General features: G+C 40.2%; 1 protein-coding gene across 2 annotated transcripts in view; it reads right to left on the reverse strand.

Annotated features, from left to right (window-relative positions):
• The window catches only part of LOC146785096 (uncharacterized), a 192,688-nt gene that overhangs the window by 15,819 nt on the left and 160,772 nt on the right, over positions 1-16,097 (reverse strand). For both annotated transcript variants that reach the window (XM_085633649.1, XM_085633650.1), the window contains 2 exons: positions 9,171-9,277; positions 322-437 (listed from right to left, as the gene is read on the reverse strand). In XM_085633649.1, the coding sequence (XP_085489775.1) occupies positions 322-437; positions 9,171-9,277 (223 nt within the window). The remainder of the gene's footprint in view (positions 1-321; positions 438-9,170; positions 9,278-16,097) is intronic.

The raw sequence follows: 16,097 nt of genomic DNA on the forward strand, positions 1-16,097 counted from the left end.
ATTCACTGAAAAAACCATAGGTTTCAGGGATGTTATAGTTAGAAATTAGAATTTAAAAAACATTAGAAATTCACTGAAAAAACCATAGGTTTCAGGGACGTTATAGTTAGTTGGAGATTTCATTCGTACAAAATCATAGAAATTTGGCCGTTATAGTTAGTAGACCTACATGGTTATTTCTATGGTTTTTTCAGTGAATATATACATATATATATACACAGACACAGAGAAAGAGTGAGATAGATATAGATATAAATATATATATATATATGTTGAATATCTTTCAGAATCTAAGAATATTCTAAAAGTCCTCAAAACTACCTTTTTTTTCTTTCGCTTTTTGGTGGATTTCAGCTTTTTGCCATGCTTGAAAATTGCACGGAAGGTGTCCGGTGACATCTGAGCTGTTACTTTAATTTTCAAACTATCCAGGTTGCCTGGTAGAGAAAGAGAGAAAATAAGTTGTTAATGTCTACCCATAGTTGGCTTTAACATTATAGCATCTTTTCTGGTACAGTTCTAGTTATCTAGCCTCTGTGATTTCATTAATAAAATAGCATTCTAATCATTTTCTTAATCACTTCTATCTTATCACTGGCGACATGTAAAGGGCATGCTCCAATTTTGTGCCACTTCGTTCACTCCTGTTTCTTTCTAAGGTTATTTGGGCTCTTCTTCTCTTGGTGTGTGTAGCAACCCAGTCGTGTTTTGGAGATTTTCCTCCTCCTCGACCTCTTAAGTGTGCCACCTCTTTTATTGTAGGACAGTTCCTGGCCTTAAGTTCTTCAAATATGCAGCCTCTTCTCTTTCAGTGGATGTCTACCATTCCTCTTCTAAAGTTGTGCAGCAATTTTCACTCCACGAATTTTCCATTGTCTTATCGCTTCAAGCAAGCCTCCTCTTCTAGTATCAGTGGCTGTCTAATCAATAGATTGCTTGAAATGAGTTTAAGGCCTTCTCGAACTATCACAGTCCAATGATTTTTTCCATTGTATTATTTCCTCCTTATGATGCTCTTTGTATTTGATTATACTGATTCAATTGTTTATCCTATGCATCTCGGTGGTAATTGTTCTTTCAATGCACTTAGGTCGGTTGACTGCCTCTTTAAACTGTGGTCAATCTTCATTGACCACAGGTGAATTGTGGCCAGTTGTGTGAGACGTCAGCAGCCTAGGTGGTTACTTGGTCTATGTAATGGCCTATACAGCCTAGTTCTAGTTATGCACTTCATGAAAAACAGAACCCTATGGGGAAAATAATAAATGATTCTTCATGCCCCCAGGCATTGTGAAAACACTTTCCTGATTGCTAATGTTCTTTCAGGACCTTTGGAGCAAAACTCCAGAAGGTATGGTCAGATTTCTCACTTGTTTTTATGGTTGCTCACCATATTTATAATATATTCATTGTCCATAGATTGTACTTGCTTGGGAGGGATGCCATTCAATAAAGGAAGGGTGCAAAAAGAAAATAATAGCAAGTAAATGTCATCTAAAGGTGTGTGTAGAGTACCATAGAACAGTGGTGATGTACTTAGACACCAATACATTCTTTAACAGGAGTTCTTTATGTTTCACTCACTGAAGTAACTTGGTTCATTACAGTATGGCAACACAGAAGGAGACGAGAGCTAAGGAATAAAAGTACATTACAATTTAGGCATGTCCGATATACTGCAACTCCAAAATAATAAATAGTATGCAAAATGAATACTGAAGGATGAATATGGACTCATTCTACACCAACATGCAGGTCTGTGTAATAAAAACAACACACTTTGAAGTTCATCTCATATTATGTTGGTTAAATTTGGCACAATTGCATGCGCACACTATCTCTCTATACACACACACAAACGTATATATCTATATCTATATTCATATATACATACATATATATTTATATTTTTCTGACAAACACATACATACATATATGTTTTTTCTCTGAAAACCCAAAGATTAAATTGACATAGTTAAGTATGGTTATAGGCTCTTAACTTCCATAAAAGAAAAATAGAAATTCACTGAAAAAACTAAAGGGTAAAATAACATTATAGTTAGGTGACAGAATGAGACTGTAACTAACATTAAAAAACCTACAAACGACTGAAACTGATAACATCATCCAGTGATTGTGATATTGTGCTATAGGCAATGCGGACAGGAAGAAATGAAACGAGTTACAACTGTACATAATTTTCTATCACCAATCAAGTAATAATGGGCATAACCATTCGCAACATGTGCAAAGCATAGCAAAACTCTCTGAACTCACCACCATTGGATGGATTTCACCCCAGATGTAAAACAGTTTTTTGCGGTCACAAACGGGAAATCAGCCCATTTGCAACCGCAAAATAGGTCTGCCCCATGTACAAACCTTATTTTGCGAGTCGGTAACCTATTACCAACTCACAAAATAGGGTTTGCGACTTTCTATTAAGAAGGGGCGGTCCAAGGTCGTCCATTCCTAAGAGCGAGTCGTACTTCAATGTACAATTGTTTTGTGACCACAATTGAGGTCGCAAAACACTTGCAGTTTACCACCTACTTCAAATAAATGGTAAGCCACTCGCAAATGGGAATGGGTCCCCAGGGTGACCCCGTCCCCTTTGTGAATGTATGCGAAAATATTTTCTAACAGCTGGGAGTGGTTCCACAGTTCAGTGTCTACTCTTAAAAAATGAAACAGAAACGTTTCATTTTTCTTTTTTAAATGCATCACGTTTTTCTTGAAGGAAAACGGGCTGCATTTAAAAAAAAAAACTGCTGTATTTGAAAAACAGTCACAGACATGGTGGTCTGCTGACCCCAACAGGCCACTATCCCTGGGAGTGCTAGCCATTCCCAATGGGGTCGTAAATTGCACCTGCCTCATGAATATTAATGAGGCAGGCAATTTGCGACTCCATTAGGAATTGCAGACAGTGTCTGAGACATTGTTGTAAATTACATTTTGCGACTCACAAATTGCAAGTCGCAAACCGACGCAATTTGCGAATCACAAATCTTAAGGGTTGTACATCTGGTCCCAAATTACTCCATATTCTTCAATAGGGTTACCCACTTTATAATCCTTTAACACCTTCGCAAATTCTGTCCTTGCTCTACTGATCTTAAATCTCCCATAACGTGTAATTTTGAGTCAAGTAATTGACAAGTATGCATTAGCTAGTGATAAGGCATCATAGCCGGGCCATACGGACAACCGTTCATAGTTTAGCAATAAACTCTACTAATGGCTGGTAAAATGGGGACCATCATTCTATTCTGGAAAATAATCCCCAATGGGATTAGGTCCTCAAGTCCCAAGTTCGCTTGCCATCTGACTCCAGGGGTTTGAGTGGAACAATTTACCCGCTTATATGAACAGCCTTCGATAGACCTAAATACTACAACCTAATACATCTTCACAGTGTACCATCTCAAATCCCTACTTCTCCTTTGAGGATACCAGAATAGCAATTACCTAAATTAAACAGGGCAAAGCTCCAGACCCAGACAAAATCCCTGGTGATTTATTGCGCCATGATCTGTTGATATGAGTGTGAATAATCAAGAAGAACTAGCTGTTAGATGGAAGCTCAAGATGTGTGTTTCTGGAGTAAAGAAAACATTAGTTTTTTTGAAAGCCCTCACCCACCTACCTAGTTGGTGGCATGCTTCATCATCGGGCCCCACCCCGTGGCAGCGAGCGCACCCCGGGTGTGCTACGATGCCTGTTTACAGCGGAGCGGGTATTGATTAGTGAGTGTGCAGTGATAGTGTGTGAGTATAGGTTAAAAACTGTCCTAGGGTCCCACTATCCACAAGGGTTATTTTATTGATGGGCCCTGGACAGTATTAAAAGCAAGGCGGCGGATGTGAGTGGAGGTGAATACGGTCTCCCACATCCAAGGTGGTCAACATGTTTTAGCCAGGCCTCATATTGATCTGGCTTTCGTCAGGACCTCTATGTGAAAAAATGATTAAAAGGTGGTCTATAGAGTATATGCGACCAGGTATGTGATGCACTCTCTAAGGTGCGATATAGGTAAGAGGAGAATTTCCTCTAATGGTTTTGTACTCTGGTTTTCTCAGAGAAAAACCTCATGAGTTCCGGGAGGGGGTTTGGCTTTTAGTCACACATTCGTCAAAGCTCGAGACCCGTGTCTTAACCTATCATTTTTTCACATAGAGGTCCTGACGAAAGCCAGATCAATATGAGGCCTGGTTGAAACATGTTGACCACCTTGGATGTAGGAGACCATAGTCACCTCCACTCACATCCGCCCCCTTGCTTTTAATACTGCCATGGACAGCATTTCAGACTCAAGCCTCAGTGATATATAGGAAATTCCAGGGAACAGCTTCAAGAACTTTACTTCCAGACCTTGCACTATTCAAACTGAAGGCTTAATCTGCTGCCTTATTTGAGGCCGAAATATATGGTGTTATGCTAACCTAGTCTCTCTTACCATAAGTGAAAATAGGTTTGCTGGTTCGCTTCTCCATTTTCCTACGGACACCCTTTAATAACTGTATTTTGGGATGTTGATCTAAAAAGAATGGGGTACCTCACTAGGTTAAGGCCCCTTTTATATTGGGTGAGGCTTTGTACTACTGAGGAGTTGCAGCCGTACCACAGGGCGGTGGAAGAATTGCTAACTCTTGATACTATTAGGAGTTCATCCACACAAATCTCCTTGGTCCCCCCCATCCATGGTACACTGACAAATCAGATTTTATTAATTAAGGATAGTCCCTGTTTTGAAAATATACTGAATGTACGACTTCATGAACTGGCTAAATCACTTTATTTGAAATTCTGCTATGATACACTGGAACTGGGGTATTTTACGGCATTGAGGAACACTATTAGGTGCGATGGCTATATAGCTCCTTGCACTATGTGTTCCCGGCTTGTGGATGAAACAGTACATCATGTACTGTTTTTTTGTCCAGCATACAAAAATCCCAGAGGAAAATGGTTACGCCTATGTAATAACCTTGGTGTCCGAAGGTATTTAGAGGCACTAAGAATTATAAAGGGTGATACACCCACGTACACAGTTTTTGCTGTAAGCAACATTTTATTCTCAATAGGCCTTATCAGGAAAGCGAATGGACTCAAACTTTAAATTTGTTTAAACTGCTTTCATTTTTTTTTGTATTAAATTGATTGTTGGCAACTCTTGTGATAGATCGTGAGGTTGTCCTTATGGAAGTAGTCTTTCTAATCTTATGATGAAAGATGGAACTGGATTTGGGTCCACCAACTGTTGGTTATTTTTGCACATTTATTATTTTGTAATTCTTTTTAAATGATTTTATCCTTAATGGAATATGAAATTGAGATTTTATGTTGGAATATCCTGAAAACTTGTATTTCTTTTATCTTATTTTTTGGATTGTCTTTTATGGGTTAAACAAGATGAGCTATAACTAAGAAATTGTATTAAACTGTTTATATAGGATTGTAAGTTTTATGGAATACATTTTTTCCCAAAATAAGCTTATGACTATTACACTACAGAATTACTAAGAAAAGTAGATAAGCATACAACGTTAGAGCTATTGTTACAACCACACTGTGTGTTATACCATCAATAAGTAGGTCAAGCCTACATTGCACATTTTTTAACAGTGTGCAATGCCTTAAAACCTTCGGGAAGTTCTGCAAATAAACATTCACACCTTATGAAATTCCAATTTACATACAATCTGTCTACAGCAGTGTATGCATATTTTTTAAATGGGCATGTTCCCAAACATCCACAGGTAAATAGTCATTTGTGAACAGAAGCTGTCACTTTTCTCACAGATTATTGAAAAGTGCATTTGTATTGAATTCACATTCTACTTTGAAACATGGGTCTGCAACTTACATGAAGTGTGCTCATCCTTTACCTTGTTTACAAAGGAGTAACCGTTGCACCCACAAATTTAGTGTTCGGTAAACTCTGCACAATATAAAGTTAGCCATGCAGAACCAGACCTGGCTCCTATTTGCATTCTATACACACAGTAATTCTGTACTGTCTATGACTATAGGCCCTTTACTACCAACTTAGTTTTTTAAATGATGCAAAGATTTATTGAGAAATGTGAAATGCGGTGATCTGGATGATGTAATCAGTGATATCATCAATGTAGTAATTTGTGATGTCATCAGTGATGTCTTTTAACATGTTATCAGTGATGTAAAGCAGTGCATGATGGGGTGTGAAGATATTTTTGACTAAATTATAACTGGTGAATTTTAGTGCTTTTTGGGTTTTTAAATGTTATTTTTGTCTCATAACTGTAATGTTACTTTAACCTTTGTTTTTTCAGTGAATTCCTGTTTTTTTAATGTAAGTTTAACTATAAACTGTCACTTTTAATCTTTGTTTTTTGTAGTGAATTTCTGAGTGATTTTATTTGTATTCTAAATGTAGCATGTGTAACACCTTCCGCAGCTGGGCCTCTGTCCAGAACTTGCACCCTACCCTCTGCAAGCACCCAATCTGACGCTCTCTGCACATATCAACCAGCTGCATGCAGAGCAGACTGAACACAGGGCTTTGCTTCTGAACAATTTGTTTTTTATTTGTGTTGTTTTGAAAGTTTTTTTATTAAATGATGTTAAAAAAATGTGGGTGTAAACTTTTAAAAATGTTTTTAATTTTTTTCTAACGGTGTTTAACTACTGTATATTTGTAACAATGTTTTTATTATTTGTTAAGTAATGTAATTGTTTTGTATTTCTTATGTTTTTTGCACAATTGTTTGTGTTCTTTTGTAGATGATCTTCCATAGTGTTAAAAAAATATTTTTCACACCACTGAGTCTTAAATGAGCCAAGTTGCTTCTGATGCTGATAGTGGTACAATGATGTGTTGTGGAAGGGCTAATGGATGGTGTCATTGGAGGCTGCTGCTACAGAATGTTTCCTGCAGCCATCATGATCTCTGTTAGTTTGCACACCAATCTGCTGGTGTAAAACACAAATGTTCCCTGAGAGGCAAATCAGATAGTGTCTTTCATTTATTTGTGTGTTTGTTGGTACTGTGGTACCCATAGGGCCACATCACTCTTGTGAGGCCTTTACTTCCTTTTCTGGGTTCCCATGTTAGTACTGCGGGACCCAGAAATAAAAAAAAGTTTTGTTTATTAGGAGGGGATCATTTTATTTTACTTTTGAGCCTATGGGTCTGCTGACAGACCCAAATAATTAGGAGAGTTTGTAGATTGTATTAAAAGTTTTGTGTTTTTAGGTGTTGCTGTACAGGGTACCTAAAAATCGTACAGTGTTAAGAATGACTCACACTTAAGCCTCATCTGATTGGTTAGTTGTGTTTGTAATGATCAAATTTAAATTATTTAAAGCCCCCTTTCCTGCATTAGGAATCTGGATATCACTTTGTTCACACCTTGTGTAATATACCCTTATTGTTTTGGGGATTAATAAGAAAATATTTTGGAAAATGGCATCAGGAAGAGACCACCCTGAACCTTCAGCACATGGTGGCTCTTGATGAAACACTTTTTCCTGATGTCCTAGTGGCACAACAGCAGGACTGTGAGCTATACTTTTCTAGAAATTGAATCTTTTGTCTGGACTGCGGCAAAGGTATGTCTGTCGGAAATCAGTGCCACTGCTCAGAAAAACCAGATGGTAGCTCATAATGGCCATGTGTCAAAAGTGATCTTTTTTTTATTTATTTCCCAAGTTTGGACACCCTGCTTTAAGATATTTTTAGTTCCATCCCCCCAAAAAAGAAAGTTACCAAACAAAAATATTAAAACAGCATAACAAATTAAGAAAAGGTACTTTTCAGAACCATGCTTATTCGTTAAATAAATGAAAAAAATGTGTTCTTTGTCATTGATGTCCCTAACAGTCAAAATCGCAAACAGGGGTTGAAAATTGGGCACCAACGTTTTGCAAATCAAATATTGTTTTTGAGCCATGAGCAGTGGTTCTTGGCTGCAGGACCTGGCCAGACCACAACAGTTGACCATCCCCCACTGGACACAGTCTTCAACTGTGTGCAGTAGGGGTTGCCATCTGTGGCCAAAAGCTGTCCGGGGTAGCTTGTGCATATTTATTTCCCAAGTTTGGACACCCTGCTTTAAGATATTTTTAGTTCCATCCCCCCAAAAAAGAAAGTTACCAAACAAAAATATTAAAACAGCATAACAAATTAAGAAAAGGTACTTTTCAGAACCATGCTTATTCGTTAAATAAATGAAAAAAATGTGTTCTTTGTCATTGATGTCCCTAACAGTCAAAATCGCAAACAGGGGTTGAAAATTGGGCACCAACGTTTTGCAAATCAAATATTGTTTTTGAGCCATGAGCAGTGGTTCTTGGCTGCAGGACCTGGCCAGACCACAACAGTTGACCATCCCCCACTGGACACAGTCTTCAACTGTGTGCAGTAGGGGTTGCCATCTGTGGCCAAAAGCTGTCCGGGGTAGCTTGTGCATATTTATTTCCCAAGTTTGGACACCCTGCTTTAAGATATTTTTAGTTCCATCCCCCCAAAAAAGAAAGTTACCAAACAAAAATATTAAAACAGCATAACAAATTAAGAAAAGGTACTTTTCAGAACCATGCTTATTCGTTAAATAAATGAAAAAAATGTGTTCTTTGTCATTGATGTCCCTAACAGTCAAAATCGCAAACAGGGGTTGAAAATTGGGCACCAACGTTTTGGAAATCAAATATTGTTTTTGAGCCATGAGCAGTGGTTCTTGGCTGCAGGACCTGGCCAGACCACAACAGTTGACCATCCCCCACTGGACACAGTCTTCAACTGTGTGCAGTAGGGGTTGCCATCTGCGGCCAAAAGCTGTCCGGGGTAGCTTGTGCACCTGTCTGCATGGGACCTGGTCTGGTAGTTCGGACTCGATTGTTCCTACTGGAGCAGGGCCAACACTGATTTGGTTAGGGCTCGTGTCTGTCTAGAGGGCCGACTGGGTAAAAAATGGACTGGAATAGGGCCCGAGCAATTGTCAGTGGCAGAGATTAATTCATGCATTTCTTCCATCACCTTATTTTTTGTTGTATTTCATTAATTAAGGCATAGTTCAACAGATGTGACTCTGTGTCTGACAGAGATTAAACCATTTTGAGTCCTGGTGAGTCCATGACATTTTCTCATAATCCCACTTTTGGGCAAGAGGCCATAAACACATCACCTTGCTTCCTCTCTATCAGTGCTTCAAGAATATCGTGTGCCGGCAGATCTCCAATGCTGTTATCGTCTAGGTCCAGTTCCTTAAGGGTATCTGAATACATTATCAGGCTAGAAGAAATAAGACAAACTAAAACATTTGTATTTCACAATGCGATCAATGCACAACATGCAATACACAATATTAGCTTAGACTACAACTTTCAAATTAAACTGTCCACAACAGTTATAAGAATAGTCCTTAGTGTTAAGAATAAAAAATGTATTTAATGTTTTTGGTGTCCTAATTGGAGCAGTTATCAAATATCAATGCAAAATAAGTCCAACAGAAGTACCAGCAACACGGCTGGTATCACATTTTCACATATCTAGATATGGAATTAGTGCATATGGCAATGCTTTAACAATGGGGGTTACTCTCTTATTCACACAAACAAAAAATTGTAGGAACTCTTATTAAGACAAAGGCTCACATTACTAATGTCCTTCCGAGGGAAGCGATAATGCACTGTACAAAATCCTATACCGAGGTGCGTAGAATTTCTGGGGTGCAATAATTATTGCATCTTTTGAGTTGTGATTGCAAAATGGGGCATAACATATGAATTTGGTGCTCAGTGCACCAAAATCCACTTGCCATGATATCTACTGGGCATTTTTATCCTAGTAAGTTTTAGCGGGTTTGACCTGATGAAATTTAATTGACGAAAATTTAGGGTACAGCAAAATACGCAATGTCATTATTTGTGGTAAAGGAGTTATTACACATACTGCAATTTAAAAGGTCACTTGTTATGTGGGCCGAAGTGTCAATTAAATTGGCATCTGCCAACTTCAACATACTGTATATCATTGGTATGGCATGTTCTCATTAATTAGATAGATTAAGTACTACTAAACAGAACATGCAGTATCCCCTAGTCATTCTAACCTCTCTTTTCTGTCCTGATAGAAAAATCACGGTATCCAACAACAATACCAGCATTATGAGGTAGAGTTAGATATTTATTTTAATACTAAAGGTACACCTCATCAGCATTATTCCCTGTACTTTTTTTAGGCCTTCTTGCCATATAAATGGTCACAAGAATGGGGCTGCATTTTCTATCACATTTTGTCTTAGTGATTGAAGGAAAAGGAGATTACAAATGTAATAGGCCTCACATTGCCCTGCCTCTCTCTAGAATCCAGGCATTGGCAAATACATATTTTTCCTGGGCTTTGGAGTCAGGGTTACACAGTAACACTGGCCTACACATTACATATGTTCACTTGTTACTCTCTTTTCTGAGCCTACTTGAACCTCAATGTTTTCAAACGTATTTACATTTGTGCCTATGCACCACCATGGCTGCCTAGAAAATTCAATGAATTACCATCATTAAGCCAAATCAAGCATAACGCCAAGTTGGATCCCAACAATCCAAGCAAGCCCACAATAGGCAAATTACCACCATAAGTTATGGGTCAGCATTATAGCAGATGTGGTCAGCACTGTGTCATGGATGTCCACAATAGGTTAAGAATTAGAGCAATTGTGCCACAGATGCCCACAACATGCCAGGGATTACTGCCACTCTGCCAGAATGAACATTATGCCAGGGTTGGGTACAATTTTTCAATGAATTCCCTCAATATGTGACAAATTAACACCATACTGCTAGGACTGTCATTATACCACAGGCGGGCACGGATGTGCACAATATGTCAACAATGACCACCAATCTTTAGGATAAGCATTATACCAGAGAAAGGTACAGTCATACCACAATAGGCCCATGTTTGTACCATTATGTATGAGCTACTATTATGCCCAGGCTTGATGTCATTATAACATTAATCCCCAAAAAATTGTGAAAATTACCACTGTTCAGGCAGGACTAGCATTGACTCCAACATGTTGCCCAGAAAAACCACCATAATGGAAAGGTAACATTGTATCATGAGTGGGCATCATTCCATGAATACCCACAAATAGCCAGGGATTACCACCATTGTGCAGTGACAACATTTTTACCTTGGGTGGGCATCATGCTATGGATGCACACAGGTTGTCCAGAAATATAACCACCATGCGAGGAGTAGCATTTTATGTTGGGAATTGGGCATAATGCCATGAATGCCCCCTTTGCCAAGAAAAAACACCATTATATGAAGCTCCGAGTTTACTGGGGTGGGTAATGAGCACATGCAGAAAAACAGTTGATGGACAGAATGCAGAACAATGTCCTACATTCACCCAGTACAGAGATCTGGGCCTAAATCCATCGTTGTTTTGCTCACCATGCCGTTCCAGTTTGAACCCAGCCATATGCAAATCAGTCTTGACCTTGTGCCTCATGGGAACAGTCCAGCCCGAACTGCCAAGCCAGGTCCTCCCTGGACTGGAAACAAGCATCCTAGGACCGGTTTCGGGGTTTCACCCCTCTTCAGCCAGGATAGCTTGATTCCAGTGGCATGGAGAGCAAGGGACCCACGTCTGGGCATACCCTTCCCACTCGGGGTGACAAATGCAGAAAAACAGTTGATGGACAGAATGCAGAACAATGTCATACATTCACCCCAGTACAGAGATCTGGGCCTAAATCCATCGTTTTTTTGCTCACCATGCCGTTCCAGTTTGAACCCAGCCATATGCAAATCAGTCTTGACCCTGTGCCTCATGGGAACAGTCCAGCCCGAACTGCCAAGCCAGGTCCTCCCTGGACTGGAAACAAGCATCCTAGGACCGGTTTCGGGGTTTCACCCCTCTTCAGCCAGGATAGCTTGATTCCAGTGGCATGGAGAGCAAGGGACCCACGTCTGGGCATACCCTTCCCACTCGGGGTGACAAATGCAGAAAAACAGTTGATGGACAGAACGCAGAACAATGTCATACATTCACCCCAGTACAGAGATCTGGGCCTAAATCCATCGTTTTTTTGCTCACCATGCCGTTCCAGTTTGAACCCAGCCATATGCAAATCAGTCTTGACCCTGTGCCTCATGGGAACAGTCCAGCCCGAACTGCCAAGCCAGGTCCTCCCTGGACTGGAAACAAGCATCCTAGGACCGGTTTTGGGGTTTCACCCCTCATCAGCCAGGATAGCTTGATTCCAGTGGCATGGAGAGCAAGGGACCCACGTCTGGGCATACCCTTCCCACTCGGGTAATGAGCACATACCATGGATAACTAAAAGTTGCCAAAGATAATCTCCACTGTGCCAAAGCCAGCATATTATCATTGTGGACGGTGGGCACTTAGCTCATATACACAAACACATGTACACAAACTTGCAAAACACTTGTACGTCAACTGACAAACACAAGTGGGCACACACAGCATACACGATAAAGTTTTCTAATACTGTCTTTCCACTGGTAGTTCGATTTGTACTCTGGGCTGCTTCTCTCTGGGCTTTAAGTGGGCTGAAAAAAGTGTGTGAGGGGAGGAGGTCTCTAAGATGGGTGTGACCTGTATAATTAAAGGCATTGCTTTAACACAGTAGCTACATTTCTGTGGCTCCCATAGTGTGCAGGCCAACTGGTATTTTGGTGCCTCTATGAGCTTTCTGTTATTGCATCCAGATATATAACACAACTGAGGTACATCTAAAACCAGCCAGGACTATTGGCTTTGTCAATGATTGTTACTTGTTTAAGATAAATTAGAAACAACAATGATTTTGTTGTGAATAATTAATATTGAAAACGTATCAATGCAGAAACTGTGAGACTGAATAAATATTACTTAGGCATGTGGAAGGGGTAGTGGTCTTCAGAGTGTCTCAATCACTCCTGTTATGTTCACTCTATGTTAGACGAGTATGTCCCTTTTCTCTCCACATCTGCTCCTTCTACATATCTTACGCCTCATCTCTTTTCTATTTAGCACCCTGTATTCTCTCTCCTCAATGCATTTCCTCACATCTCCTTCACTTCACCCCCCAAAACAGACAACACTTCCACTCACCTGTAAGCACTGCATTTTCTTTTACTTTTGCTTTGTCAATATTTTGTCAACTATACTCCTCCTTCACACACATTTGCACAGAATAACAATTGCAGCTGGAATACATGGCTATTGTTCTTTGTGCTCTGCAGAGAGGTCAAGGATTGGATGACCATGTATTCACACCATCTTTTTTAACCCACTGACAGGCACTGTGAGAAACTCGCCTTGCCTTCAGCCTAATCTCCAGACCCCCCAATTATGGCCCATTATAAACACCTGGAGATGACTCAGTTCAAAGTATGCACTATGCAAGAATAGTATAGTACACGAAGTATATATAGAATACAACATCTTGGAAATAGTAAACGCTCCTAAGGAGTGGAAGATTAGTAAAGCATGAAAAGGAACTAAATCGCTGACATGGAATCCCTAAACTTTGTTTTACATTCATTGATTGGAAATCAAACAGTGTTTTTACCAGTAAAGGGCAATGAAAAATGACCTCATAGGGACCCATTTCAATGTCTGTTTTTAATTTCTACTGAGGTTGAGACACAGAGGGACCCGCCCACTGAAGGCCCTGGCTTCCCCTCTTTCCCACATGGCCAGCACCTACCGCTGAAATGGGTGCTCCCAGAAAGATCAAAGGAGACTCTTTCATAAACCTTGTAATGCAGGTGGAAGGATATTTCTTATACCTGCATAGCAATAGGTACTTTACGTTTGTGGCAGCGTGTCATAAATTGTCTGTTCCTGTAACAACACTTAACGCTTCACCTCAAGACTGTACTACACAGTGCCAGTCACGGGAAAGAGCGGAAAAAAGTTCTACTGTGAAAATTATTTTCTTTCAACCTTGTAATAAATTTTGCCCAGCTTGATTTGGGAAAAGGAAACAAGCACAGTCTGTTCAAAATCGACATTCTATAAACATGTATTGTTAAAATTCAGTCAACAAAGAAATTCAGGGCAACTTCAGCAACAATGTTGCCAGTTGACCTCATATGAAGACCACTCTCTGTGCCAGGCCCTTTCTTCCATGAATACAGCCTTTTTGTACCAGAGTGAAACGGAGTGGGCGTGGAAAAGAGTATGTTCTGAAGGCCATCTCAGGGGATCTGTGCCGTCTTCTTTGCTGTGACACAGCATGTACTGCTACCCCCTCTATTTTAATACACTACAGGTAGAGTCAGCAAGCAGCAGGAGATAGCTGAAAGAATCAAGAAAGGACTTTAACGCAGATTAACCTGCCCATCCATACAGTGGATTCTCTAGAAGTGAATTTTAAGAGGGAACACATTGGGCCACAGAACAGATGAGAATATATATATATTCACTGAAAAAACCAAAGGTTACAGGAACGTTATAGTTAGGTTCATATTTAACTTGTAGAAAACCAGTGAAATTCCGCAGTTATAGTTACCTGACCTAACTATAACTTACACCCCCGCAATGCACTACTTATGACCTCATATTTTACATCACTCATGACATGGTCAGTGACATCACAGATGACATCTCAAATGACATCACTGATTACATCATCCAGTGAGTGTGTGTGTTTTCTAAAGGTTTATGAGTGTTAAACAAATATACCAAGGTACCACATAAGATAAAATAGTATACTTTCTATACTACTAATGAGTGATACTATTTCTAATACATATCATGTGAGTGGCGGTGTGAGTGTGTGTATCTGTGGGTGAGTGGGTGTCTGAATGCTGATATGGGTGTGTGAGTGACTGTATGAGTGTATAAGTATGTATATGAGTAGCTGTGTGGGTGAGTGAGTAGCTGTGTGAGTGACTATGTTGGTCAGTGAGTGTGTCAGTGGCTGTATGGCTGAGTGAATGGCTGTATGAGTGGGTGTGTAAGTGGCTGTAGGAGTGGGTGTGTAAGTGACTGGGTGAATGGATGTCTGAATGGCTATATGAGTGAGTGACTGGCTGTGTAAATGGCTGTATGAGTGATTGAATGGCTGTTTGAATGGCTGTTTAAGTGAATTGGTGTGTGATTGGCTGTATTGTAAAGTAAGTGTCTGTGTGAATGGATGTACGGGTGAGTGACCAGATGTGTAAGTGCTTGTATGAATGAATGAAAGAAATATTATTTATAATGCGCAACTATGCCCAGTGGGCGTCAAGGCGCCTAAACCAAAATATAGAGCTGATAGCAGACAGAAACAGAACCTACTGGTATGCCTTAATAAAGAGCCAAGTTTTCAAGGACTTCCTAAAGAGGTCAAGGGAAGGAAGTCGTTTGATGTCAAGGGGGAGTGAATTCCACATTAGAGGTGCCAATATGGAAAAAGCTTTGGACCCCCATCTAACCTTCTTGGCTCTGGGGATTACCAGTTGGTGTTGCTCGCTGGAACGTAAATATCTACTCGGAACATATCTGGTAAGTAATGAACCAAGAGCATCAGCCGAGCCTGCAGTTAGAGCCTTAAATGTAAGGCAAAGAAGTTTGAAAGTGATCCTTGACGGAATGGGGAGCCAATGGAGGTTCTTCCTCGCTAAGGTCATTGATGACAACCAGGGCAAAGCGAGGGCAAACCGCGCTGCAGCGTTCTGTATGACCTGTAGACGCTGGAGCAAGCCCTTGTTGGCCCCGGCGTACACAGAGTTACAGTAATCGAGCCTTGAGCCAACAAGGGCAGTCACCACCTGTTTCCGCGCCTGAGGGGACAAATAATTCACAATCCTTTTTAGGGTCTTGATGACACCCCAACAGGTCGCCACCGTTCTTGTATGGATGTGTGAATGGATAAGTAAATGGTTGCTTGGGTGTGTGAGGGAGTGTGTGAGTGAGTAGCTGTGCTGAGAGGCTGTGTGGGTGTATATGTGGATGTGTGAGTGGATATATATGTGCATAAGTGGGAGTGGGAGAGGCTTTTTGGGTGCATCTGTGAGTGGCTGTATGGGTAAGTGACTGGTTGTATGAGTACTTTATGGGTGAGTGATTGATTGTGTGAGTGCCTGTATGAGTGAGTGAGTG

Source organism: Triturus cristatus, chromosome 11 (assembly GCF_964204655.1).
Source record: "Triturus cristatus chromosome 11, aTriCri1.1, whole genome shotgun sequence".
Lineage (NCBI taxonomy): Eukaryota > Metazoa > Chordata > Amphibia > Caudata > Salamandridae > Triturus > Triturus cristatus.